Source organism: Miniopterus natalensis, chromosome 7 (assembly GCF_054644295.1).
Source record: "Miniopterus natalensis isolate mMinNat1 chromosome 7, mMinNat1.hap1, whole genome shotgun sequence".
NCBI classification, from domain to species: domain Eukaryota; kingdom Metazoa; phylum Chordata; class Mammalia; order Chiroptera; family Miniopteridae; genus Miniopterus; species Miniopterus natalensis.
Window position 1 is genome coordinate 81266188 of NC_142087.1, and position 26261 is coordinate 81292448.

General features: G+C 53.3%; 1 protein-coding gene across 1 annotated transcript in view; it reads left to right on the forward strand.

The window, feature by feature from the left end:
• The window catches only part of PHACTR3 (phosphatase and actin regulator 3), a 114279-nt gene that overhangs the window by 84737 nt on the left and 3281 nt on the right, over positions 1–26261 (forward strand). The window contains exons 8-11 of the mRNA XM_087818647.1: positions 7225–7378; positions 21063–21118; positions 24662–24723; positions 25751–25891. Coding sequence (XP_087674773.1) covers positions 7225–7378; positions 21063–21118; positions 24662–24723; positions 25751–25891 — 413 coding nt within the window. The remainder of the gene's footprint in view (positions 1–7224; positions 7379–21062; positions 21119–24661; positions 24724–25750; positions 25892–26261) is intronic.

The window sequence follows — 26261 nt, forward strand, 5'->3', positions numbered from 1 at the left end:
TCTGCTCTGTCAGTTCAGCCTTCTCCCTTCAACCGTTTGCACCCACTAATCTCACTGTCTCCATAGTTTTGCCTTTTCCAGAATGTCAGAGGTGTGTCCCCTTTCAGATTGCTTATTTCACTTAGTCATGTGCGTTTAAGGTTCCTGCATGTATTTTCATGGCTTGACAGCTCATAAGAAATGAGTGCTGAATAACAGTGTATTGTCTGGATGGACCACAGTTCATCCATCCACCTGCTGAAGGACATCTGATTGCTTTCAGTCCTATCAACTATGAACAAAGCTGCTGTAATGTCCTTGTGCAGGTTTGTGTGGACATCAGCTTTCAGCTCCTTTGGGTAAACACCAGGGAGCATGGCAGCTGGATCCTATGAGTATTTACTTTTGTGAGAAACCACCAAGCTGTCTTCCAAAGTGGCTGCACCGTCTGCGTTCCCACCAGCAGTGACCGAGCCTTCCCGCTGCTCCGCGGCCTCGCCAGCACTTGGTGTTGTCAGCGCTCTGGATTGTGGCCGTTCTGATAGGTGCGCAGTGGAGTCTCATTGTTTAATTTGCATTTGCCTGATGACATGGGATGTGGAGTGTCTTTTCATTTGCTTATTTGCCACCTGTGCATCATCTTTGGTGAGGAGCCTGTTAAGGTTTTGGCCAATTTTTTAATTGGATTGTTTGCTTTCTTATGGTTGAGTTTTAAGAGTTTATATATATTGGATAATTTTTAGCAGATGTTTCTTCTGCAAATATTTTCTTCCAGTCTATGGCTTGTCTCCTAATACTCTTGACACTGCCTATTGCAGAGTGGAAGTTTTTGATTTTAATGAAGTCCAGATCATCTTTTATGGGTCATGCCTCTGACAGTATTGTACGAAAAGTCATCACCATACTCATGCCATCTAGGTGTGTTCCTGGGAGTTTTATAGTTTTGAATTTTACATTTAAGTTTGTGATCCCTTTTTGTGAAGGGTACAACGTCTGTCTAGATGTATTTTTTTAAGCTAATTTGCTTCTGGTAGCTGCCCTCCCATGGAAACCACCTATAAAACTGGACAGGTGTAGGAGACTGCTGTTTGGGGGCATCAAACAGCAGGCCGTGAGGGAGTGTCTTCCTCAAAAGATGGGAGACACATAGGGAGCCCCACAGTGGGCTGTTCCATCCACCTGGGGCATCTCAGGGGGTGCAGGGCGGGGCCTTCAAGCAGAGTGTGGTCTCCCTGAGATGAGGTGGAGGTCGCAGCCTGGGCTGCTCAAGCAGCTGGAGTTTATAGGACAGAGACCTGGGCAATGAAGTGTGTGTGGAGACTGTTGGCCGAGACTGGGCTGTGCCGTTGCAGCCCGCAAGACTTAGCACCTGTGGGCGTGAGGGCTGACTGGTGATCCCAGAGGTCCTGAGATGCTGGGGCGAGGCCTGGCCCCGACAACCCCATGAGAACAGTCCCTTGACTCCCCAGTGAAGACAACCACATGAGTACAGTCGCTTGACTCCCCAGAAACACCAAGCTTAAGGAGAAAGAGCGTGTCTTGGAGTGAGGCCACATTCATAAACCGCGGTAGACCTGCCCTTGTGAATGTGTCTGGGGCCTTCAAAGACAAGGTAAATGAACAGATGGAGTATCTGAGCAGAGAAATGATCAGAGAAAGCCCACTGCAAACTCTAGAATTAAAAAGCATAATCTGAGATGAGGATTTCACAGCAGACTGAAGATGGCCCCACAGTGTCCCTGCTTATGCCAGACAGGCTCCAGGACGGCTCTCCCACGGGGCTTCTGCAGCCAGGACAAGGCAGCAAGCCCTGTGGCCCTCCCCTCTCTCCTGGTGCCTTGCCTCCTTCCCCTCCTCCCGCTCAGTGTCAAAGCCTCACACTTGAGCCTGAGGCCCAAGCCCACCAGGTTCCAGCATTGCCGTTTTGGGTGGGAAGCAGCCGCCTTAGCGACAGGGGCATACGCTGGCATCCTTGCAGTAGGGCTTCGCGTATCTCCGTAATTATCCTCGGGACACTTTCCAACGTGGGACAGAGAAAGACAGCTCGTGGCGAGTTTATTTTTACCTCCGGAGCTTCTCCGCCTCCTGTTCCCATTTGTATGGGACCCTTTTACATTCCCTCCTCCCCAAGGGGGTGCCCAGAGCGGGTTCTGAGAGCGCCGGCAAGCCGAGGAAGTGGGGTGGAGCGGGGCAGGAGCGCCTGTGGAGCCCTGAAATAGGCAGCGGCCTTGGCTGAGTCCTCCCCTTTCCAAGGATGGAGCTGATGGAATATTCGTGCCTGTGCCGGGAGATACAGAATGAGGACATTCCCTGCAGCTTCAGTTAAAGGAGCAAAACAAACACCCCCAGGGGGTCCACTCACAGCCCGCTGGACCCACTCGGAGAACTGCAGCCTCTGGAAGGAAGGGCTGGGTCCATTCATTCTGCCCTGGAGCCTGAGGCAGGCGTGAGCGACCCGCTGCAGGCCGCGGGGGTGCGCCGCTGGGGGGACGCGGCCGGTGGGAGCCCGCAGGTGCGCGCTGCAGGCAGTGTGGAAGGGGGACCAGCCGAGCGCTAGTGGTTTCTCCAGAGGGGAGGGGGGAGGGAGGGGGGGAGGGGGGAGGGAGGGGGGGGAGGGGTCTCCTTACTACAGCTGTTGGCTTTAAGCTGTTTGCGAGGGGTGTGTGGCTTCCGTAGCTGGGAAGGAAGCATGCCTCTCTGAGCCAGCTCGGCTGTGGCCCGGGCGGCTTTCGTCTCCGTCATGAATTCACCGGTGACAGCCTGGTGAGCCCCCTCCAGCTCCGGCGGTCAGGGCCAGGACCCCAGAGGTCGAAGGGGGTCTGTTGAGGTAATTATATGGTTTTTCCTTTGAAGTTTGTTACTTTGTTTGAAAAGCAATCAGTTTCGTTCACCAATGTACCACCTCGCCTCACCTCCCAGTTGGTGGATTAGCACTTTTATCAGTTGTCAAATTTGATTTGCTGAAATTTTTAGAATTTTACATAGAAGTTTGTGGGGCTGTTAGTCTTTAGTTTTTTGTTGTTTTTTTTTAATGTTTTTCATAGGTCGATGCTCAACCACTGAGCCATGCTGGCCAGGGTGTCTTTAGTTTTAACTATCTCCTCTGGTTTTGACATCCCAGTAAATCCTAGCCTGATGGTATGAGTTTTAAGTATCCCCTTTGTTTCAGTTTCCTAGAATAATGTATATAGAACCAGTATTATTATTCCTCAGTGTGTTTCATAGAACTTAGCAGAGCATCCATCTGGCCCTGCAGGGGTTTTATTTGTATGTGGAGGAAGGTTTTCTTAACTAGGAGTCTTTTCTTAATAGAACAGGTCTATTCTGGTTATATATTTCTTCTTGAGTGAGGGTTTGTGAAGAGTCAGATGGAGATTCACCCCTCCACTGCCCTGCGCGGGCGATTGTGTCTTTTCCCTCCTGTCTCGGATAAGTCTGGCTACAGTTTCATCAATTTTATTGCTCTTCTCAAAGAACCAGCTTTTGGTTTCAAATATTTCCTTAATTTTTTATTTTATTGGTTTCTGATATGATTCTTATTTTTTCTACTTCTTTGGTTTTTGTTGTTTTTTAAATGTTTTTATTGATTTCAGAGAGAGGAAGGGAGAAGGGGAGAGAAATGGAAACATTAATGATGAGAGTCATCGATCAGCTGCCTCCTGCACGCCCCCTACTGGGGATCGAGCCCGCAACCCGGGCCTGTGCCCGGACCAGGAATCAAACCTGACCTCCTGGATTCTAGGCCGACACTCAACCACTTAGCCACACCGGCCAGGCTACATCCTTGGTTTTAATTGGCTCTTTTTCTAGTTTGATAAGATGGACCCTGAGGGTACTGATTTGAGACCTTTCTTCTTTTCTAAAGAGACATTTGGTGCTGTAAATGTTTCCCAACACCGTGATGATAGGTTGCCTTTTTATTTACTTCAAAATGCTAATTTCCCTTTCAATTTCTTGTTGGAACTATGGGTTAGTCAAAAGTTTTAAGGAGTTGGGTATTTTTCTAGAGATCATTTTATTATTGATTTCCAATTTAATCCCACTCTGAGCAGAGAACATACTTAGTATGACCTGAGTACTTTTAAATTTATTAGGACTTGTTGTATGGTCCAGAATGTAGTTTATCTTTGTAAATGTATCATGTGCCCTTGAAAAGAACGTGTGTCTTTTGGTTTGAGGTAGCATGTTTTTCAAAATGTTAATCAAGTCAAGTTCTTGAGCTTGGTGTCCACTCATCTTTATCCTGACAGAGTCTGTCTGCTTGTTCTGCCCACTGCTTAGAGGTTTGGCATCTCCCACTGTAACTAGACTTAACTGTTTCCTCTCTGTCCTATCAGCCTCTGCTTTATGTACTTTAACCTCTTAATAGGGTCATAAACACTTAGGATTGTTCCCCTCTCCTGAAGTTGTCCCCTTATCATTATGAGAGACCCCTCCTTGTTCCTCGTGGGCCTCTTTGCTCTGAAACCTACGTCGTCTGTTATTAATAAATCAGGTCAGCTTCTCTTTGACTAGTCTTAGAATGGGCTATCTTTTTCCCTTATGTCCTTTTACTCTATTTGTGTCTTTTTATTTAAGTCGTTTATTTTTAAATATTTAACTTAAGAAAACTATAAATCGGTGTAAAAAAAACACTGGAAACTAAAATGAGTAATTTAAGTGGTTCGTTCCTGGCATTACTCTGCTGATCTACAGTAAGGTTTTATACCCTGACAAAATCAGATGCACACACATCTGTGCTTCTGTTTGTGTAAAAACATACCTTTCTTCGTCTTGCTCTTCTCGGCAACAGCGTGACTGTCCCTTTGTCCCTTGAGGATACCTGCCACACTGTCTTCATAGGCTCACAGTATTCAGGTGGTACAGATGCCCCGTCGTTTCACAAGTCTCTCTTGCTGGAAATCTAGGTGGCTTGATTTCTTACTTTCATGAATGAGGCTGGGTGGCCACTCTGTAGGCATTTTTTATGTGCTCATACCGTTTGTTTTGGGCTGCAGACTCCTGGAAGTGCGATTTCTGGGTCAAAGCTCAGAAAACCGTGTGTTTGGGCGCCTTTGGGAGGAGGATTGCTTGCTCCCCAGTCTGGAAAAAAGGGTGCTCAGGCCTGGTTCTTGGCCTCCCACCTGCTCAGTGAGCTCTGGGCCTCGTGCTTGGCCAGGTGAATCGCAGCAGTTGGGCAGATGCACCACTTACTCCAATTCATGAAAAGCTCATTTTAAGCTACTTGTCTGGAAATATCCTTTCCTGACTTTTAAGTAACAAAACCCAGTAACCTCCTGATGCCTTGGGAAAACCTGAAGAGTTTTTGTTGCAGCCCTACTGTGTGCCCGGTTGTGCTCGTGGAAGCTGGATGGTGATCGGAGGACTTGCCCTGTGCACAGATTTTACGTGGAGTGAATTCTGAATTATATCCAGAGATCTCTCTGGTGGTGAAAGGGTCTTCATTTAAGGGCAAATGCGACTAAAGTTTGTAATGACAAGCTGGAGATATTTGCAGTAGGATTTAGGAACTTCATCAAAAGCTGAAAGGATTTGCCAGTCAGTGTAGTTTTATGGTTACACATGTGGTTCTCTGGGAACGGCAGTCTCTTCCTGCCACGGATTAGACCCCCGACATCTTCGAAGGCATGGCCCCGAGGCCTTTGAGGTGCCTTTGCCTCACGGGCGCCACCAGAGCCCGCAGTCAAGATGAACTGAAAAATGCTGTGGCCTCTTCCGGGGCTTTAGGACCCCACAAGGACAGGATTGCAGTCCTTTAAAAGCTGTTAAAACATTCAGGCTGGAGCCCTTGCTGGAATGTTTTCTCAGGCCATTATTTCTCTCTATATAACACATAAATAGTTTCTATCAGAAACAGCCTCAGCTGAGGCCAGCCTTCTGTTAAACTATCATGTTATTGGATTTGGTTCTCACTTCTGTTTTCGTCTCCCACGCAAGGCGCTGGCTTTCTTTTGGGAGCCATTTCTCTTAGCTTGCCTCCGTCCTGTCCGGGTGGCTCAGGGCTGGAGCGTCATCCTGCCCCAAAAGGTTTTGGGTTCTATTCCCTGTCAGGGCACATACCTGAGCTGTGAGTTTGATCCCTGGTCGGGGCCCATGCAGGAGGCAACTGATGGATGTTTCTCACATCAGTGTTTCTCTCTCTTCCCCCTCCTCCCCTTCCCCCTTCTCTCTCAAAATCAATAAAAAAATAGATCCTCAGATGATTAAAAAAAAAAAGTTAAAAAAATAGTTTGCCTCATTCTGTGGGAGTGACCGTGTGGGGTGGTGGTTTGAGCCCCAGGATTTAAATCTGTGCCCCTAGTCAGGCTGCAGACACACCCCCCGCAAGCCTGCAGCCTGTGACGCTTTGCCGTTACCGGCCCGTAGTCACCATCTGCGAGGGGCGGGTGGGACTCTGCCATTCAGAAAGCTCAATGGACTGCACACCCCGCTTCCCAGGGCACTAATGAGTGACCCTCCTCTGCCTGTGAGGGCAGCCACACCCCAGTTCTGCTCTTAAGTGAGTCCAGACGTCCTGTTCCCCACGACCTTCCTTGGCCTGGACTCTACCCGTCTGGGCATGTGCAGGACACAGGCCAGCCTCCTGGGCCCCGAGCCAGCCCCGGTGCTCGCTCAGCAGGGCCAGTGGTAACCCACTCTGCCAGCTCTGTCCTGGACCCCAGAGAGCAGACTGCGGGTGAAGTTCGAGTCTCACGGGGGACACGGTATAAGTTATAACAAGCAGGAAAGAGGCAGGTGGGGGAGGAATTAGTCGGGACGTGAGGGTGACGGGAGGCCCGAGGCCCTGTCTGAGGAGGTGGTGATGGCTCAGCAGGAGGCCAGCCCTGGGTGGTGCGGGCAGAGCACATCCAGGGAGGGGACAGACATGGACACAGACCCGGGGGGGATGTTCTAGGAACTGAAAGTCACCTGGCCAGAGGGTAACGGCAATGGGGAGGGTTGCCACAAATAAAGTAAGTTGTGATCCAAACATGGACACTTTTGAACGAAAAAGTGGGTACTATTAATAATCACCTTGGGGCAACTGTTGTCACCCAGCACTGTCTGGAGGCCTGGGCTGTGTGCTTCGCCCCCACCATGGGTCACAGGAGATGGCACAGTCTCCATGCTCCTGTATCGCCCACTGTTCCCCCAGCTGACAGTGGCCCCTTGCTCTGTCCACACCCCCTCCTCTGGCAGGTGGGTGGCTGCAGTGACAAGCCTGCACCTCACTAACACCTGTCCCCTCCCCTCCACGCCCCCCAGGAACGCTGCCGAGGAAATGCAAGAGGGAACTGCTGGCCGTGAGGCTGAGGAACCGGCCCAGCAAGCAGGAGCTCGAGGACCGGAACATTTTCCCCAGGAGGACAGACGAAGAGAGGCAGGAAATCCGGCAGCAGATAGAAATGAAGCTCTCCAAGTAAGTGGCCGCGCGGGGACAGCGGAGGCTGGCCCAGGCATCTCCACGTCCCCGCTCGCCTCCCTGGGCTGAGGACGCGACACCCACTGCGGGCCGCTCAGCCTCGCCCCTACCCACGCCGGACCTCTGTCGTGGGGTCGTCCTGGGCAGTCACGTGCTCAGCAGCATCCTTGGCCCCGACACCTGACGTCCCCTGGCGGGAACGGTACACAGAGCCCGCCACCGTGCTCACCGGGGCTGCTGCACTGCCCTTGGAAGCGGCCGGCCTGGTTCCATCTCGGCCCCGTCGCCCCAGCTGCCGCCACCCAGCCCCGCCGCGGGCGCTCACCTGTCAGCGCGCTGCGCCCAGTCTCTCAGTCACGTGCGATCACCTGAGGCTCGGTTGGTCATTTCTCGTTTCTTGTGCGATCCAACATTGTTTTCAATGCTTCTCAGCTTTTTGGTTTCTCCGTTTCATGCACTTTTCTTTATTGGACTGATTTTAGGAGTTTCCTTTGGAAGTGGTGGCTTCTGACCCCTTCCCAGTTCTGTGAGCTACACAGTCCTCTCTGTGTGAGGCTTGTATTTTCGTTTTGTTCACGCTTCCCGTGGATGTGCAGAGTTTCTCACTTTTAAGGTCATAGGTCACCAATCAGATGCTTTAGGCTGCGAGGGGCAGGTCATGACTGCTGTGGCTCCGTGGACCCGTGGCTCCTGTAACCACAACCCTGCTATCGTAGCACCACCACAGCCATGGACTGAATGTAGTGAATAACTGCGCCACTAAAACTTTATTTACCAACACAGGCCTGAGGGGCAAAGCTTGCTGACCTCGGTTGGGGTGTATGGTTCCCACGATCTTTGCCGTGTTTGAGAAATCCTTCCCCAGCCAGAGGTGAAAAAAATATTTACTCATGGTAATATTTTCCTAGCTGCCTTCCAGCCATGCTAGTGGATCAGTTTTTTATTCGATAAAGAAGCCATGCTGTCCTTTAAAGTGGAGCATTAACTGAGTTAATTTAAAGAAAAAATACTAACCATGATAGTCTGTGGTTCAGGTATAGGGCGGAGCGGGCGGCCGAGCTCGGCGTGCAGGAGCCGGCCCTGCCTGCCGTGTGGGCCGGTGGGCCCCGGACGCCACCAGGACAGCCCGTTTCCTCCGTTACCTGAGGCTGTGACTGATTCTACACCTTGGCCTAGAATGTGGTAGGAGCTCCGTGGACTTTGTCATGCGTTTAAAAATGGAAAAGCAATCCCGGAATTAGACTCAGGAGCCAGTGAGAAACCCGGCAGAGGTCAGATGCAGCCTCCTGCCCGGGGTTGCTTTCCCACAGAAATGGTTTAATTGGAGCCCTTTGTCTTTGTTTTACCTCCTTTCAGAGGTTCTCCTGCCATCACTTGCTGAATAATTCAGCCTCTGGTTGCCACGGCAACGTGCCCGTTCCCCTCGCATCCTGAAGGGCAGTTGGTGTTTTTATTTCCAAACCCTTAAAATTTGATCCTTTGGGTGCTCCTGGGGCTTTTCTGGTTGAAGTCACTGTGTCCCCCCCGCCCCACCCCCAGTGACACCCTCTGCTGGATCTAGGGACCCAAGTAAAGTTAGTGTCCTTAGGAGGAGTGAAGCTCTGTGACGGTGATTCCCACCCCCTTCTGTATGGGGCTCAGCTCACACAGAGGGAACCAACGGAGCTGGGGACTCACAGCCCCCATGCTCCACACAGTAGGGGCGCCTGCAGTCAGGGCACCTGACATAATTTTTAAGGTCTGACCCCATGCATACCTGTTGCTTACATTCCCTCATTTACTTTAATCCTTATAGGAACCCAAGAAAGTCGATGTCACTGTCATCTCCATTTTACAGAGCAGAAAACCGAGTTGTCTTTTCTTTTTAATTTTTAAAAAAATTTCCATTAGTTGATATCACCATTACATTAGTTTCGGGTGTACAGCACAGTGGTTGGACATTTCTATGCCTTACCAAGGGATCCCCTGATAAGTCTAGTACACACCTGGCACCATACATAGTTATTAGAAAATGACTGACTGTATTCCCTATGCTGTGTTTTATGTCCATGTGACTGCTCTGTAACTACCAACCTTTACTTCTCAAGACCTTCACCCTTTTCACCTTTTTCACCCAGCCCCCAAGCCCCTCCCATTTGGCAACCGTCAGTCTGTTCTGTGAGTCTGTTTCTATTTTGTTTGTTCTTTTTAGATCCCACATATAAGTGAAACCATATGATATTTGTCTTTCTCTGGCTGGCTTATTTCACTTAGCATAATACCCTTTAGGTCCATCCATGTTGTTGCAAATGGTAAAAATTTATTTTTCATGGCCGAGTAATATTCCGTTGTATATATCCACTACATCTTCTTTATCCACTTGTCTGTCAGCGGACACCTTCGTTGCCTCCAGATCTTGGCTATTGCAAATAATGCTTTAATGAACATAGAGGTCCACGTGTCTTTTCAAATTAGTGTTTTGGATTTTTTCAAATAAATACACAAAAGTGGGATTGCAAGGTCATATGGGAGTTCTATCTTTAATTTTTTGAGGAGCCTCCATACTGTGAGAAAACTAAGTGAGAGGTTAAGAAACTTGCCCAGGGTCACAGAGCTGGGGGGTGGGGGGTGCAGCCCCAAGAACACCACGCTCCCCACCTCGGATGTGGCATTCTAGAAGGGACAGCCCCACCCACCCCACCTCATTTACCTTAGTCACAGCTTTGCCTTTTCCTGTATTGATTCCTGTATTGATTTGGCTCCTGGGGCGTGTTCAGACCTCCCGCAAGCACTCCGGGCCTCGGGGTGCAAAGTGCTTTGTGCCTGTATTAGGGTGGGGTGGGACGTGATGCCATTGTCCCCCAGTGCGGAGGCATGGGGAGCTAGTGAAAATACCCAGAAAGATTTCTGGCTGAGCAGGGGCTTTGAGGAAACAGACAGGCGGGTCCACCCCCAGCCTTCCTGTCACAGCTGTGAGGCTGGGCAAACACCGTCTTCCAATCTCCCTCCTGGTTGTAAAGTGGCGGCTGTGAGGGCGCCTTCCTCCCGGGGCCCTTTGAAGGTTCCAGGTCAGTCTCTGGAAAGACACAGAAGCATGTTCCTGGCAGGAGGCGCTGGGGGGAGGGGACAGAGCTGCTGCTGCTATGGTCCTGGCCAGCAAGTGGGCTGGTTGTCACCTGCATGGGGTGGGGGCGCAGGGCTCGGTGAGGATGGAGGGAGCTCGCGGGATGTGTCCGAGCAGCTCCTGGGGGTGGCAGCGCAGAGAAGCCGCAGGCCAGGTCGTGGTGCTCTCGTCTTGCTGGTGGTTGTCGTTCGTGACTGGTGTGTAATTTGCCTGGAGACAGAGCCAGGCGAGCACAGCCTGAGCGATGCTGGAGCCGCCTGTGAACTCCCGGGCGGGGCGGGGGGTGGGTGGTCCTCTCTGGGCCCAGGGGCGGCGTGAGGGGCTGCTTCATGACCAGGTGCGTCCTCCAGGAGCGGGCACCTAGCGTGTTAACACAGGCGGTCCCTGAGCCCGGAGCTGTCCCTTTGAACATCTTGCTCTGCAGCTGGCACAGGCTGCCAACCGCACGGCCGCCCGGAACACAGGCTCCGGGAGGAGCGCTGAGGGCTGCCACCCGCCCGGCTCGGCCTGGGCACCGCGAGGCTGGGCGCCCGGCTTCACAGGCGGGGGGGCGCCGCGGCCCAGGCATTACCTTGGTGCCTTCTACTGAAGCTTCGAGGAAAGCCGCGCGCAGGGCTGGGGCCTCGGTTCTGAGGACACAGAGTTTTCAAAATTCAGAAACCTTTTTTTTCCTGCGCTTACCAAAAAAAGAGGGAGGCAGGGACTTTAAATTGCCAGAAAGGAAGCCGCTCCCTTGGGAAACGTGGACGCTTCATTGCGGGGGGTGGGGGGGTGGGGGGTGTAAATGTTTGCTGATTTCCCTCCTCCGCCTGCGCTGGGTTGGACCCCAGCTCATCCTGAGGGACTGGAATGCGGTCCCTCAAGGCGCCGTCCAAGATGGGAGACAGAGAACTGCGGTTGTTGATAGTGGCCGTTGCTGGCGTTGGCGCAGTGCCTTGCGTCCCCGCTTCCTGCCGAGCGCCTCGTGTGTGCATCTCCTTGGAGCACCCTAATGTCCTGTTTTTGAGACGAACGCTGGCCCAGAGCAGAGGGGTCGCCTGCCACTGCTCACGCAGCAGGATGGGTGGGCGCCGGGCGTCTGACCCCCGCCCGTTCCCACATCTGACTGCGTCAGGGGCTTTGCGCGAACACGGATTCCTGGACCCCCTCCAAACCTCCTGAGTAGGAATCTGCACTTGAACAGTCTTTCTCGCCTGAGTGTCACCGCCCATGTATCCTACACTGTGCCCCCTTCCTCAGGACCTTGCAAGGCTGTTCTCTGAGGCTTTAGGCTCAAATTAAGCTGTGCGTCTACACACAATAGTGGCTTATTAGTTTCTCAACAATGCACATTGTATAATTGTTTCTTTTTGCTTTAGCCACCAGGAAGCTCAGCCAAGTTTGCAGCTACCTGTGGCAACTATGTTGTATCGTTTTGGGTGTGTGCCTTGTTTGACCTTCTGTTATGTGCCCTCTGCCTCCGTTTTCTCAAATCTTTATCTTTATGTGGTATATTTTTCTATACATGATTTTAAGTCCATTTCTAGATTTTATTATAAAAATGTTAGTAAAAATACACATTTTCTATGGTGGCCTTCTTAGCATATGTGAGATTTCCCCACACAATCCCATGCTTCTGGCATATTCATAGAGTTGTGTATTCATCACCACAATTTTAGAACATTTTCCTTACCCCCAGAAGAAGCCCATCACCCCTCAGCTGTCTCCCCAGTCCCTGGAGCAGTGCCCAGGTCATGGGGCATTTTTGCAGTTGTCACCAGGATTGAGGGGGTGCTACATGCCAGGCCAGCCCCAAACATTACCAAGGGTTAGTGTCACCACCATCATCTCCATGGGCCTCAAGATCCTCACCATCTTTTTTTTAAAGATTTCTGGGGGCAGTTTCAAAAGGCTGGAGTTTGCAAATTTGTGATTTTAAAAAAAATGTTTTTATTGATTTCAGAGAGAGGAAGGGGGAGAGAGAGAGAGAGAGAGAGAGAGTCGATCAATGACTCATCATTGATGTTTCTGTCTCCTGCACGGCCCCCCTCTGGGGATCGAGCCCCAAACCGGACTGTGTCCTGACCGGGAATTGAACCTCGATCTCCTGGATCCTAGGTTGATGCTCAACTGCTGAGCCACGCTGGCCGGGGTTCATCATTTTTGTCAACCGCTTCATCACCATCCTCTACATTGTCTCCTTTGACCTCACGCCTTTGGCCGCATTGTCGTCAACACTGTGGCATCACCTTCACCTTCCTCCCTCAGCTTGTCCCCTCCATCATTGTCGTCATGATCACTAACGCCTAGTCTTCGTTACCTGGGTAGGAACCACTTCAGAAACGTGGGCTCTCAACCCCCTTGGTGTACAGGGGCTTCCTCTCCATGGCCTGGGGAGCGAAGGCCCCTCTGAAGCCAGCCGGAGCCCCCTGCAGACTCCTGCCCGGACAGAAAGGGAAACTAAAGTGGGCAGCTGAGTGTGGGGTGGGGCCAGGATGTCACAGACCCTGCAGGTCCTGCCCAGGGCCCCACCCCTCAGCAGTGACCTGGTGAGGTATGGCCACCCCTTGGCTGGCATGGGCAGGGTCAGGCTCTTTGGGTTTTGAGCTCTGGGAACCAAGGAAATTTGTGTTCTGCAGTGTCTCTGCTTTGTCTCCTTTGTGATGAAGCACATTTTACCTGACTTGCTTCCACAGCACGGGGCACATGATGTGACTGGGCTTCAGCCTCTGCTGGGAAACCTCGGGGCACATGGAGGTCAGGTCCGTTCTGTCCAGATCGACCCTCTCAGGCCCTCACTCGATGCCACCTGCCCACTGCTGTGGTGGCGAGAGGCCTGCCTGCGAATATCGCGTAGCCTCGAGGGTCAAGAGGACAGGGTTTTTAGTGCACTTTCAAGGATTTACTACAAAACTGCAAAAGGAGCGCATGGGACGGGGCTGTGTGCACGCCCTGTGGGATGTCCTGGGGAGGGTGACATGTCCCCACCCTGGAGGGAGGCAGGTGAGACCAGCAGGGTCTGGGATGTGGAGTGTGGCTCGTACACGTGCTACTTTTAGATGCAGGTAGCTAAGCAACAGAAAGCACTTCTAAATCAGGATAAATTTGATGAAATCTAAGCCTCAGAGGACATAGAACAAGCCTTGGTCTTTGGGGCAGCACTCTGGCTGTGCAGGGCGGGACAGCCACGGGTGGGGCTCCCTGGTCCCTGCAGAGCAGGCCCGCATCCTTGGTGTCATCCCGTGGGTCAGCTGCTGTTTGTTTTCCTTGGTTGCTTGGGAATCTGTCCAGGAAGGTACAGCATGTTTTGTAAGAAAATGCAAGACATCCGTCTCCCTTCAGTGTCAATAAACATGACTCCCTAACCTGGGGAGGAGGTGGGCTGGTGGGGTTGGTCACCTGCTGGGAATGGAGGACTGAGTGAGCCCAGAGGAATGACTTGACCATGTGAGCTTGTGAAATGGGTGTGTGCCGCCCTCTCAGCTGTTAGCAGGGACTGAATGTACTGGCCCTGCTTCACCTGGACCAGGGCTCATCCTGTATGAGTGGCAGTTGTAGCAGTGCTAGTGCAATGATAGCTCACTAACTTCTACTAAAGTTACATGCAGGGTCTGTGCTCTGCCTGCATTCATTCATGCCTAAGATGTAAATGCTCAGAGTGGTTAGCTAAGATGTGCAAAGCCACACAGCTAGGGGCAATGGACTGAGATTGGACCCAGGCTGGCTGGCTGGCTCTGGATGCCGGACCTGGAGCCACCCTGCCTCATGAAACAGTTGTAGACAGTCAGGCGTGGCATGGTGGTTCCACAGTCACTGAGGACCCAGGCTCCTTTATCTTTCTGCTCAGTTATTCTCTGTGGTCCAGTATGGCTGCCGGAGCACCAGACATATTCAAGTCCCAAAGGTGCATACATCCCAGCTGAGACGGCCCTTCAAGAAGGCTCTCCCCAGGAGCTCCTCAGCACACCTTTACCTGCAGCTCCTCTGTCACAAACTCTTCATGTGACCATCTTAGCTGGCCAAGGGCTGCCCTGAATAGAATCAGCTTTCTGATGTTCCTTAAGGGGAATGGAGGTTGGAAGCTAGCAGTCTCGGCACTGTAGGTGTGCAGATTAATTTTGTTGACTAGACAGATGGAAGAAATAAGGAATGAGTGAACAGGTGGGAACGTGAGTGACACACATTCCTTCTGCCAGGTGGCGGCTATTTCTGAAGTGGTCTGGTCAGAGGAGTGTGCACGGAGAACCTGCCTGTGCCCCACGTCCCTGGCTGTCTGGTGTGGGACCCAGAGCATCTTGGCAGCTGTTGGAAGGCTGGGATGGAGGAGGGGGAGAGGGCAACTCTGAGCACCCCTAGGGTGACCTGGACAGCTAGCCTGTCCCCTCCTCAGTGATGACCCCCACCACGGCATTTCAGTTCAGGACAGACAGCCTGAGCAAACTGTGTGTGCCACAGTCAGTCCAGGGTCTGGGGAAGGAGGAAGAAACAGAATGGATGTTGGCACTGCCTTCAGGAAAAGGGCATGGGGTGGGAGGGGTGGGCAGAGATCGAGTAAGTGGGTGAGGGACATGCATGGGGACATGTGGCATGTGGTGGGGGGACAGCAGGCCATGGTGCACAGGTGCTGTTGGGGTCCTGGATTCCCTGGGTGGTTATCAACCTCTCCTCGCTGGGCTGGCAAGGGTTAGATGTTCCTCAGTAGCCCCAATGATGGCCCGGGTGCCACAGGCATTGTTTGGTGGGTAAGTGATGCCATTTCTTTAAAACCAAGAACGGACGAGTTGTGTGTCTCTCTTTGCCTTGCCATCTTGTCTAGAACTTGCTTGCTTGCCCCAGCATTACTGGGTCCCTGCCCCATGCCTCGGGCACTGTGCTAGACCCCCTTGACTCTCCCTCAGATATGCTGAGGAGGGAGGGGTAGAAATCATGAGTCCCAGTGGGGGAGCCTGTTGGTCTAGGAAGGAGGGGGGCATGGACCTGGGGAGGGAGCAGGTTGTCCAGGCTTTCTGAGTCAGGGTGAAACCAGACCCATGTGTCTGGGCTGCCTGTTGCTATTTCAGCCAATTAAGCAGAGAAAGGTTGAATCATATATGAGCATTTATTCTGTTATTGCTGGCAAAATGGGAGAGCAGTGGGATTTGTCCACATAAAATTTGCTCTAACCTGCCCCCCTTATATTGGGTAGAAGGACAAAGGTTACATGGGGAAGTGGGCAAAAGGAATCAGAATTGGTATAATGGCTTATGGGTTACAGGAAACGCAAATGTGGGCTGGGGGTTGCAAAAGGGTGGGGTGCTCCCAGGTGGAGGGGATGGGAGCTGGGGGTTTGCAAATTGGTGGGGTGCCTCTGGGACTCCTTTGCTTCTGCAATAAAGTGGTTAATCTTTCCGTGATGATAGGTAGTTAAGGAGAATGGCTTTAGTTCCAAGGTCAACTCCCATGTCCTGGGACTTACAACTCCCAGGCAGGTTAGAAAGTGCCTTTTCTAATTAGAACAGAACAATCACAGTTAAAAGAACACAATCAATATTTCTTATAACTATAGCTAACAATTGTGGTCAAACGAGCATGACTAATAGTTCTGACCCCAACAGGGGGGTTAGAGAGAGAGCAATGGGGCTGGCCCTCTGCCCAGGAGACCTTCCCCGGGCAGGAGGGGAAGGGCAGGGAAGGCCTGGAGGGGGCACTGCTGAGCGGAAGCTTGGAGGCGGAGCATGCAGTGTCTGAGGAGGGTCGGGAGGCAGGGCCCGGTACCCAGTAGGCTCTCCATAAATGTTTGTGCGCCACTCACCAAAGGATCTCAGTGCTGGGGAGCAGTCCATGAGATGCATTATGGGTTGTTTTAGGTTTTAAAATCTGAATAAGGGACAGATATACATGGTAGAAACAAGACAGTAACCTCACTCCCACTCACCCTCCGTGGAGCCCAGGGGTGGCTATAAGCGCATGTCTGTCACCACTCAGGACCTTTGAATGGAGAGAAACAACTGCAGGGTCGTCAGTGTGCTCCACCTGGTTACTGAGGGGCCGTCACCTGGAGGGACACCAGTCTCCTCAGGGAGGTGGGCAGACCTCCCTGATGAACTAGAAAGCCAGATAAAAGGAAATCATAAACACGATTCGTTCATGCCGAGAACACTTGATTCAGGTGCCATCGAGGGGCCGGCGTCTTGGTTTTCATTGGCTGGGCCCGGAGGAGGCAAAGCAGGTGGTGGGGAGGCCGCACCTGGGCCCTTCCTGTGAGCTCCGCTGCGCCGCTCCCCTGGTCGGTGTGGCCTGTTCTCTGTCCCTCGCTGCCCTCACCCTGCCCTTAGGCTCGCACACGGTCTGAGACTGGTCACTCGTGTCTGGCTCGCTCTCCCTCACCCCCACGTGCTCTGGGCCCCTCTCCCGCACCCTGCATTCCTCTCACCAAGGGCACCGGGCAGGGCTGGGCGGCAGGGTGCAACTTCTGTCCACCTGGACAGAGAAGGGAAAGCACCTCTCAACACACAAGTACCTGTCTGGTCCTGAAAGCCGGCGGCCTGGTTTCCCTCCAGCAGGGTCACTTTTTGGTCTGGGTCACCCACTGCAAGGCTTGCAGACCTGAACCGGCCCCAGCAGAGGAGAAAGGAGGCCTGGTGGCAGGTGTGGCACATGTGGCAGGTGTGGCATGCTCAGGTGTAGCCAGAGCTGTACTACAGGGCTCCACATCAGTCCTGTCATTCTCACCACAACCCTGCAAGGGGGGCTGTCATCTCCTGCTTCCAGGCACATGCAGACTGCTGCCCTAGATGCGGAGGGCCAGTGGGCAGACCCCAGAGTTGTCCCCTGACTGGAGTGAGCACAGGAGGCTGGCTCCTAGGGCAACAAGGGAGAGCCCTGGCCTGACAGGCACTCCTGGGGCAGGACACCTTCCTGGGCATCAGGAAGCCCACAATTGGTAGTGAAAGAAGGGACCCTGCCCAAGCCCGGGGGCTTCCCAGAGGAGGTGAGGGCTGCCCCAGAGCTCAGAGTTGGAGCAGCATCCCCTGTGACCCTCGGCAAACTTGAGGAGGTGGGTGGGTTGTTGCAGTGACAGGGACTTCTGCATTTGGGGCACAGGCTTGGAGGTCCTGCAGTGATGGAAACTTCAGTGGTACTTGACTCTCAGTAACCTCGGGCCCTCGAAGGTGCAGAGTCTGCTGTGATTACTGAGCCCTCCCCTAAGTGCGCTGTGGACTTGACACCCTGAGTGATTCAAGGGAGCATCGCGAATGCACGTGCCTTGGAAATTGATGAAGCGGTCACCTTGTTTCCTTCAAAACCTCACCAAGAATCGCTCATTTTGGGACCAGCTCCCCGTAGCACCATTCCTTGGAGCTTGTGCGTGACCAGGAGGGGACTCCTGGAGCCCCTGCTGTTGGCTGATGTCGTCATGGTGATTGTTTTGTGTAGCTGTGAGCATTTGTCACCTTCACCGCGTCACCAGAGTGCTCCTGTCTGTACAGCACGTACTGAATCTATACAGGGCTGGGCAAAAGCAAGGTTACAGTGGTTCGTATGGAAATGCTACAATAATTAATAATACAAGAATAAACTGATCTGCTGTCTCACAACTGTAATCCTACTTTTGCTGACCCCATATTAGATTACGACCATCCCCGCCCCCCTCCTTTCTACTCCCCCCCCCCCCCCCCCCCGCTCATTCCTTTGTCCTCCATCACCTGCTCACTGGGAGGTCCCCGTCATCCTCAGTAATCCCCGTGTTCATAGCCGAGGGTCAGGTGCAGAGCAGAGGGGGGGGGCCTGGGGGGGCCCTGTGGGGTCAGTGATGCAGGTTGGTTCCCATGTCCCCAGATGACTCCCACCCACAGGTGCCACGCCTCATCTTGCTCTTCTCCAGGTGCCCTGCACCTCCACCTCCTGTTCAAGTCCCCAAGGCCTGTCTGCAGGGTTCTGGTCCCCAGGCCCTGTGGCCCCACCTCTTGGGACTGCATAGGTGGGGGCCGGGCTCGGAGACCGCACGCGCCTCTCTACCCGCCCTTTCTTTTCCGTGTCCCTCCCCCCGCACGTGCACCGTGGGGCTCTTCTTCCTGGCCCTGGTCGCCACTGAGATGCACAGTTGTTAGTGGGACGGTAGAGGGGTGTCTGTGCCCCACAGAGCTTGCGCTCCCTGGAGGCGGGGCTGGGTCTGACTTCTCTCTGCCACAGCCCCCGGGCGAGGCCTGTCAGCGCTCACTCACCTCGATGGAGGAAGGCTGGGTTACCCCAGGCGGCAGTCCCCAGCTCCATTAAGTTCAGGGTGGCCGTCCGGGGTCGGGGTGAGTGTAAATGGGAGCTCTGGACTTACACGCTTCCCTTAACCCAAGCCCCTCCCCCTTCCACCGGCACCTGGGTCCTTTCTCCTAAAGTAAACCCACAGAGGGCTCGGGCTGCGTGTGCTGGGTCCTGGGACTCGGGGTCCTCTCTCCCAGCCAGCCCTGGGCTCCCCCGCTCCCTTTGGCTATTGGGCAGGTTAGCGACCGCCCAGCGGGCTGACTTTGTTCTGCTCCACTGTGCACCTACGGGGCTGCATCTGCCCGGAGGATGCCCCTCTAGCTCACTCAGAGGTGCCCTGGGGCCAGCTCAGCCTGGGGACCTGCAAGAGGAGCCGGGCTGCCAGCGAACCTCGCTGAGAGTGGGACCCCTGCCTTCACCCCTCAGGCCAGTGGCAAAGATTTTGGTGGTAAGATGGCCACACTTTCCTGAGACGTCCGAAGTGGATGACTTGCCTTTCTGGGAACTCGGTCCCTGACCAGCCTGCGGCTTACAGGCTGAGTTCTGTTGAGACGTTTCTGACACGATGACTGTGTCCCAAGCAGACACTTGCGTATGGGGCTGCATTCGGTTCTCAGCTCTGTGAAGACCGGTGTCACTCCTCATTTTGGAGGAGGCGGCCAGGAGGAGGCTGTCTAACGGCCCGTCCATGGAGGTCTGGGGACTCCTCAGTTTGAGGAAGCGTGTGACCTCCCTCCCGGTGTCCCTGCGGGCACCCCTGCTGGCCTACAGGCAGTCAGGCACCAGGCTCCCCGCTATGGATTCTCTACAACTCGGCCAGTCTCCTCTCCCACAAAGCCCACCTTGATCGGACGGCAAGCCCAGCACGTGAGCAGTTAGGAGATACTGACCCAGAGGCGTGACCCTCCCATGGCTGCCGCCTCCGCCTCCTCTTCGTGGGGTCTCAGCAGGAATGGGTCTCACCTGAGTCCCCTGCCCCGTCACTCATCCGTCACACTCCCGTTTTATTTGCTCCGTGGACTGACTGCTCTCTGGATCGGTCTTGTTCACTTGTCTGTCTGCCTCTTTAGACAGCTTTCCAAGGGCAAGGCAGGCTTCTCATGGTCACCCCTGCTCTGGGCCTTGAGACAGTGCCTGACACAGGGCACATACTCCACAGTGACAGAGCGTCTGAGTGAATGGCATTTGGGGAATTTCACCCGACTGAGGGAGCCCCACACACTGCACCCACTGAGCTAGGTTTTGCGTTCATGGCCTGGGGCAGACCTGGAGGCCTTGCCCCTGGGTCCCAGCCAGGGGTTGTGAGGACTGGTTCATGTGGCCCCAACCATCGAGTTGGGGTGTTGAAGCGGCCACCCACAGAGCCAGCAGCCACACAAAGCCCCCAGGGGCCAGAACAGCAAACTGTCCTTTCAGAGTGGAGGGTGGAGCCGCCATGCCCTGGGGGACGCCCTGGGCTTTGTGCTAGGACATGGTTATAAATAGACAAATATTTCTGGAGGAAGCACCGCTTTGGGTCTAAGCAGTGTGCCCCCAATGGCTGAAAGATCCGGAACTGGGGAGGTTTCTGGCTGTGACCCAGGGACAGCATTATTGCAGTTATAAAAACAGTTGGAGCTTGGCATTAATTTTGGCTAATTATGCCTCCTTCTCCTGACAAGCCTTGTATTTATTTATGTATTTGGGGCTGCATCCTCTAACCCCTCCATGAGAAGCCATCGAGAGGAAATAATTTGTCTTCAGGTCGCCGCGGCAACATGGTCTGGGCGGGCGTGTGCGGCACTGGCTGCGCACACAGGAGATCCCTGCTGGCGATGGGCGCCCTCCCTCCCGGCTGCGGGCTGGGGGGGCGGGAGGCGGGGCGCGCGCAGTCACGCTGGCGCCAGGAGCTGGTTCGGCGGCAGGAGCCCCAGGAGCAGGCGGGCGCAGGTGCTCCTGACCCAGGGGAGGTCGCAGCTCCAGACGCAGAAGCTGAAGCCAGGGCGCCTGGCGGTCGGGCAGGCAGCCCTTCCTGAGCGGGTCTCTGCGCTGCTCAATTTCCTGAGCGATCTCGGTGCTACTCGAACACACCCCAGGGACCCTCCGCACCAGCAGGCTGGGCGCAAACCTGGACATGGGGAGCCGCCCTTGGAGAGGGGGCACGTGTGTGCCCCCTGGAGCCCCTTGACAGCGGAGACCTCCCTCCCGTGGGGGGGTCTGACTCGATCTGCCGGCAAGAGGCTGCCACCCGAGGTCTTCTCCTCCTGCAGCTTTTGGAGAGAGAGCTTGAGGGGCCACCAGCCACCTCTGACCTCACAGACTCACGTGGAATTCGCAGGCGGCCACCATGGTGCAAAATGTAATTCTAGTGTTTTTCCGCAGACGGCTGAGCCAAAGACCTGCCGTGGAGGAGCTGGAGAGGAGAAACATCCTGAAACGTGAGTAGCTGGGGATCCCCTGGCGGTCTGCACCTGTGCTAAGCTGTGGCTGGGCCAGCCTGCGGGCGGGGGCCCCTCGCCCTCCCTTCTTGCAGCAGCCCAGCTCCAGTCTCGTCCTCAGTTAGGTCTGAGCAGCTGAGCGATTCTGATAGCAAGCCCTACTGGAGAGTCGATGTCCCCAGAACATCCCCTTTTAAAATATAGGGGAGGACACAGTTGACACTGTCCCTGTGTTTGGGCTGTTTGTCCTGTAAGTCTTGGGGAGATGGGTCAGTGTTCTCCCTGTGCCCTGGGTGTCAGGCAGGTTTCCCCCCGCGGTTTTGAATGGGGCTCCTCCCTGATGGCCACCCACGGCATAGGTGAGGGGTGGACAGTGTCATAGATCCACGGGGGAACACGCCCCCGGTTCCTACACCTGGGGGACAAGCAGACAGCCGAAAGGAACAGTGAAGCCAGGGGGCGTGTCCAGGACCCTCCTCTCCTGGCTTCGCACTCGCCAGTTGGGTGTCCCCGTTTGCTGTATGACCTTAACGTGTCCTGGACATAGGTGTGCACAGGTAGCCCCCACAGTGTAGAGAACACTGTTCCGCCTCATTTAAGTCCCTGACGGTTTGGGCAGCAAAGCCCTTTGAAAGCGTTTCTCAGCTAGTTCTGAACCTATCGGGTCAACAGGCTTCGGTTTTCAAAACATTTTCTGCCAAAAGTGTCGTCTTAGCGCCTGGATTTTTAAAGTATTTTCATTGCTTTTCCTCTTTTGTGGTGAGTACTGCAGGCATTCTCTGAGTTTGGTTTCTGTCCCGTGAGCATCTTGACAAAGTTACGAGCTGCCTTTCGGTCAAGCAGACTCAGGGCCCCTGGTTCTGGGGGCTGAGTCCAGGCCAGTTTTCTCCCGTCTTTGCCTCAGTCAGTTCCCTCCTTTATAGACTATTAGAAAGATTTAACCTTAAGATGGAGAATTCTTTGTTTTATCTTTTAAAATTAAGATATGACAACTACATTCTCCGTTACTTGCTCGAGGCCACGTGTGAGGACAGAAAGAGGTGTGCTCAGTCGGGCAGGTGGAAAAGTCTAGCGAGGTTACCAAATATTTGAATTTTTAAAAATTAAATCATCCATCTATAAGGCTCATAAGTCACAGTTGTCCTGAATATAACAGTTCAAGATGCGAATGGGCCAATTTAAAGATTAGACTCGGGCAGTGCCACCGTCCGAGGGGTCTGCTGCCCACGGCCAGCGGAGCCTTTGTCCCGGTGACCGCTCCTCCAGGCCTTGATTTGTCCCTGCGGCAGTGGCCGGGCCTCCCCCTAGCCCACGCTCCTGACCGTGCTGGTCTTTGCAAATAATCATGGAATCTTACAAACAGGACCGGTGCCCAGTGACTGGAGATGGCAAAGTGACCGATTGTGCTGACCTTTCGTGCGCCACAGGGCGGGAAGGCCTGGGTTTCCCATGTGTGGCCTTGGCAGTGGCAGTTCCTGTCCTCGCCTTCGAAGCAGTCTGATGTGTCTGTAGCTCAGAGCCTCCTGAGCCCTGAGTGGGAGAGCGTGGGCCCTTCACTGCCCGTCTGTGGCGGGCCTTTGCTCCTCCAGGGCGGGAACCCAGTAACCGTGTCCAGCCCGGTGAAGAGCGTCCCTGACGCAGGCTTTGGGCTCCTGCCTTGTCTGTGCCATTTCTGCTCAGAATCATTCTGAAAACACCTCCCATTGTGTCGGCTCCACTTCGAGTGGGGGCCAGGACGGTGGCAGGAACACTCCGAGCTCGGCCTGAGGACTCAAGGATACAGGAGCGTGATGCCCTTTGCAGTGATGATCCTGAAAATGCTGGCTCGGCGCCTGGCCTGCTCTGCTCAGCATCGGACTCGGCCGGGTATTAGGACTTCTTAACATGAACCTGGGCAAGGGCGCGGAGCTCAAGTTCACGCCCAGGTTGCCTGCTTTGTCGTCCATTGTCTGGCCTCTGTGTTACAACAGTGACACCTCCCTGACCATTTACAGGAGACTCCTGTGGGACTGTCCCAGCTCCTGGCACTATTTCCAGAGAACCTGGAGTGGGGGCTCTGAGGCACAGGGTTTTCTGGGATCAGAGATCTGCAAACCCCTTGCTAAGTGGAGCTCAGGGAGATAGCCGGGCTCAGGCTCCCAGGAAGGGCTTCTTGGAGGTGGTGCCCAGCAGAGCACCTGGCCCAGAGAAGGACCTGCCAGGAGCTTTTGAAGACCAGCTCTCCAAAGCACCTGCTGTGCTCACATGACTTTGGTAACAATGCTGACGTTGCTCACGATTGAGAAAAAAGGAAGACCCACTTCTGTTTCGGTGTTTCCACAGGAAGCCTGCACTTGGGGATTGTCCGTGGCTCATTTTTAAGAAATCTGAAGAACTGGTTTCATGTCATCATTAAATCCCCTCCTGGTTGGCCTTATATGTGATACTTGTACAAATTTTGTCCTAATTGTGTTATCAGCTTTCTGATTAGAGCTTCTAACTGTGGGTTCTTCTAGTTTGTTACTTGGATTCCCTTTTAGGAAACACCCAAATGCAAGACGACACCCTTTTTAAAAAAATTACAGACAGATCAATGGCTAATATATTAAACACCCGTCCACCCAACCCCCTGCCCAATGCACATGTTTGAAATGTTTTAAACAAAGGCAGGTAATGTGAGGTTACATTAGGTGCAAGCCGCAGGGTTTCCTTCCTGGAACCTGGGGGTGTTTCCAGGAGTGCTGACGAGGCGGCCAGGGAGCTGTGGCTTTATTTAGCAGCAGAGAGCGCCAGAAATAGGCATCCATCGTCCCCAGCCTCGGGAGGCACAGGTCTCTGCTGCACCTCGGCATCCTTTCTACTTTTAGCTCCTAAGGGTAGGTGCAGGCACGGCTTGAATGCTGAGTTACACGCACGAGCAGAGCCAATTTTGGTGAGAGACTCGGGCTCCCTTAAAAGGCGTGTTACGGTTTCATGTGAGAGTCTGGCTTCTGCCTCGAGAGTCATCTGGGTTCCTGGGTGTGTTTGCATTGGAAATACCCCTGAAAATATAAATTCCACGCAAGCATATGTCTCCTGGAGTCTGAAGAGGGTGTTCCTCGGCTGATAGTGGCTGGCTAAAAATAAAAGTATGTCTACCTAGTAAATTGAAAGAAAAAAAAGCAGTCCCGGTTCTATTAATATGCATTCCTTCATGTGTGTGAGTGTATATTATGTGTAACATCCCACTACAGCTATTTTTGTTTGCCATCTCTGTCCTTAGATGTAAATCTACATGTAGAGAGAGTTGGTTGGAGGGTGGAGAGCCAAAAAGGACCCCAGGGCAGCAACAATATAGTTATTGTGACAGAGAAGCCCCAGGAGACAGGATGGTGACAGAGCTTCCCTTCAACAATGTTTGTGTGTCAGTGAGGCCATGGTGCCCTGAGCAGTCACCGGCAACGTGGGGAAAAACAAATTGTGATATGGACAGGTGTCACCTACAAGGTGGTCTTGGGAGCCACATGTCTGCCGGAGAGGAGTCTCACCTGCTGCTTTCCCTCCCTTTTCTTTAATCTTTCACAGAAAGGAATGACCAGACAGAGCAGGAGGAGAGACGCGAAATCAAGCAGAGATTGACGAGAAAGGTACTATATTTCAAGATCTTCCTGACTATTAAGGGGTGGAGAAAGCTGGTCTGTAGCAGGTGTGAGGGGCGACGCAGACGTCACCCCGTGGCCCTCGCGGTGGCTCCCCAGCAGCGAGCTCGCTCGCCTTTAGTGCGTGACTCCCACCTGCCCACAGCTGCGGTCCTCCCCCAGCCAGGGCTGTCTGACGGGGCAGGACCATCCAAGTGGCCTTTCCCTTTGCTTCCAGGGAGCCAGGTGTGGACTGGGCATTTTCTTCATTTATTTGGGGTCTTTACACAATGCCTAAGGGAGGAGCGGACCTGGTGTCAGGGTTCAGGTTACCTTTTAGGCTCTTGGGTGACCTTGAATTTGTCTAGAAGCTCCTGATGGCAGAAAACTTCATTAGCCCTGAGGGTTTGTTTGCGGGACTGAGATAGTTAAGTTAAAACCTGTTGTGGCCAATATAGGCAGCAACTCTGCGAACTCGGGCCTTTCAAAGCCCAGACCATCTCTAAATTCAAGTGCTCTGGTGTTTCCCTTTCTGGTGCTTCCACTGTACTTTGTAATAATAATAATAAAATCTTGTCCTGCTTGAAGAGAATACCCTACCTGAGCCTGAGCTTGACTAACGAGTACTAGTTGTAGTTAGCATTTTAGCTTTTTTAATAGGTTTAAGCTTTATTTTTGAAAGTATTATAGATGTCCCATTTTTTCCCCTGTAACTTTAAAAAAAAGCTTATCTACTGATAGCTGAAAAGAAGCAACTTCTACCCTAAAATTAATCAGTAAATTGGTCCTGTCCCTGAGACTGTGCTACGTACATGCCTCTGCATGACAGGGCCTGTGAGCCCTCCGATGACATGTGTGTTAAGAGGAGGGTTGAATGTTAAGGCGCATAACCTAAGCCCTTCGCATCAGACGGTTTGCATTAGTGGTAGTTTGCAGTTTCAGAGTTTTCCGTTTCTTTATAATCGTGCTATTTGTTCAGAGTACTTTAAGGAGCTGGTTTGGCATGGGATCCCTCACTGACGACCTTTTATTTTAGCTTAATCAGAGACCCACCGTGGATGAACTGAGAGACAGAAAAATCCTGATACGATTCAGTGATTACGTGGAAGTGGCGAAAGCCCAGGACTACGACAGACGGGCAGACAAGCCCTGGACGAGGCTGTCGGCCGCAGACAAGGTAAGGACAGGCCGCTGGTCGGGCGCAGTCTCGCAGGCGAGGGCACGTCCTGTCATGCGGGGAGTGCATTCTGACATGAGTCCAACGCTATGAAGTTAACGCTATGCCTCGACCAGATGCTGGTTTCACAGAGGTAACCCGGATCAGGGTCATGTTTTCAACTAGGGGACAATTTGGCAATGTCTGGAGACAATTTTGGTGTCACCAGTGGAGGGCGCTACTGGTATCTAGTGGGAGGAGCCCAGGGATGCTGCTAAACACCCCACAATGCGCCCCACAGCAGAGACTCATCCAGGCCAAAGTGTCTAGAATGTGGGAGCAGAGACCCCTAGTCTGGGGGTGAATCGGAAGTAGGCAGGGCTGGTAAGAG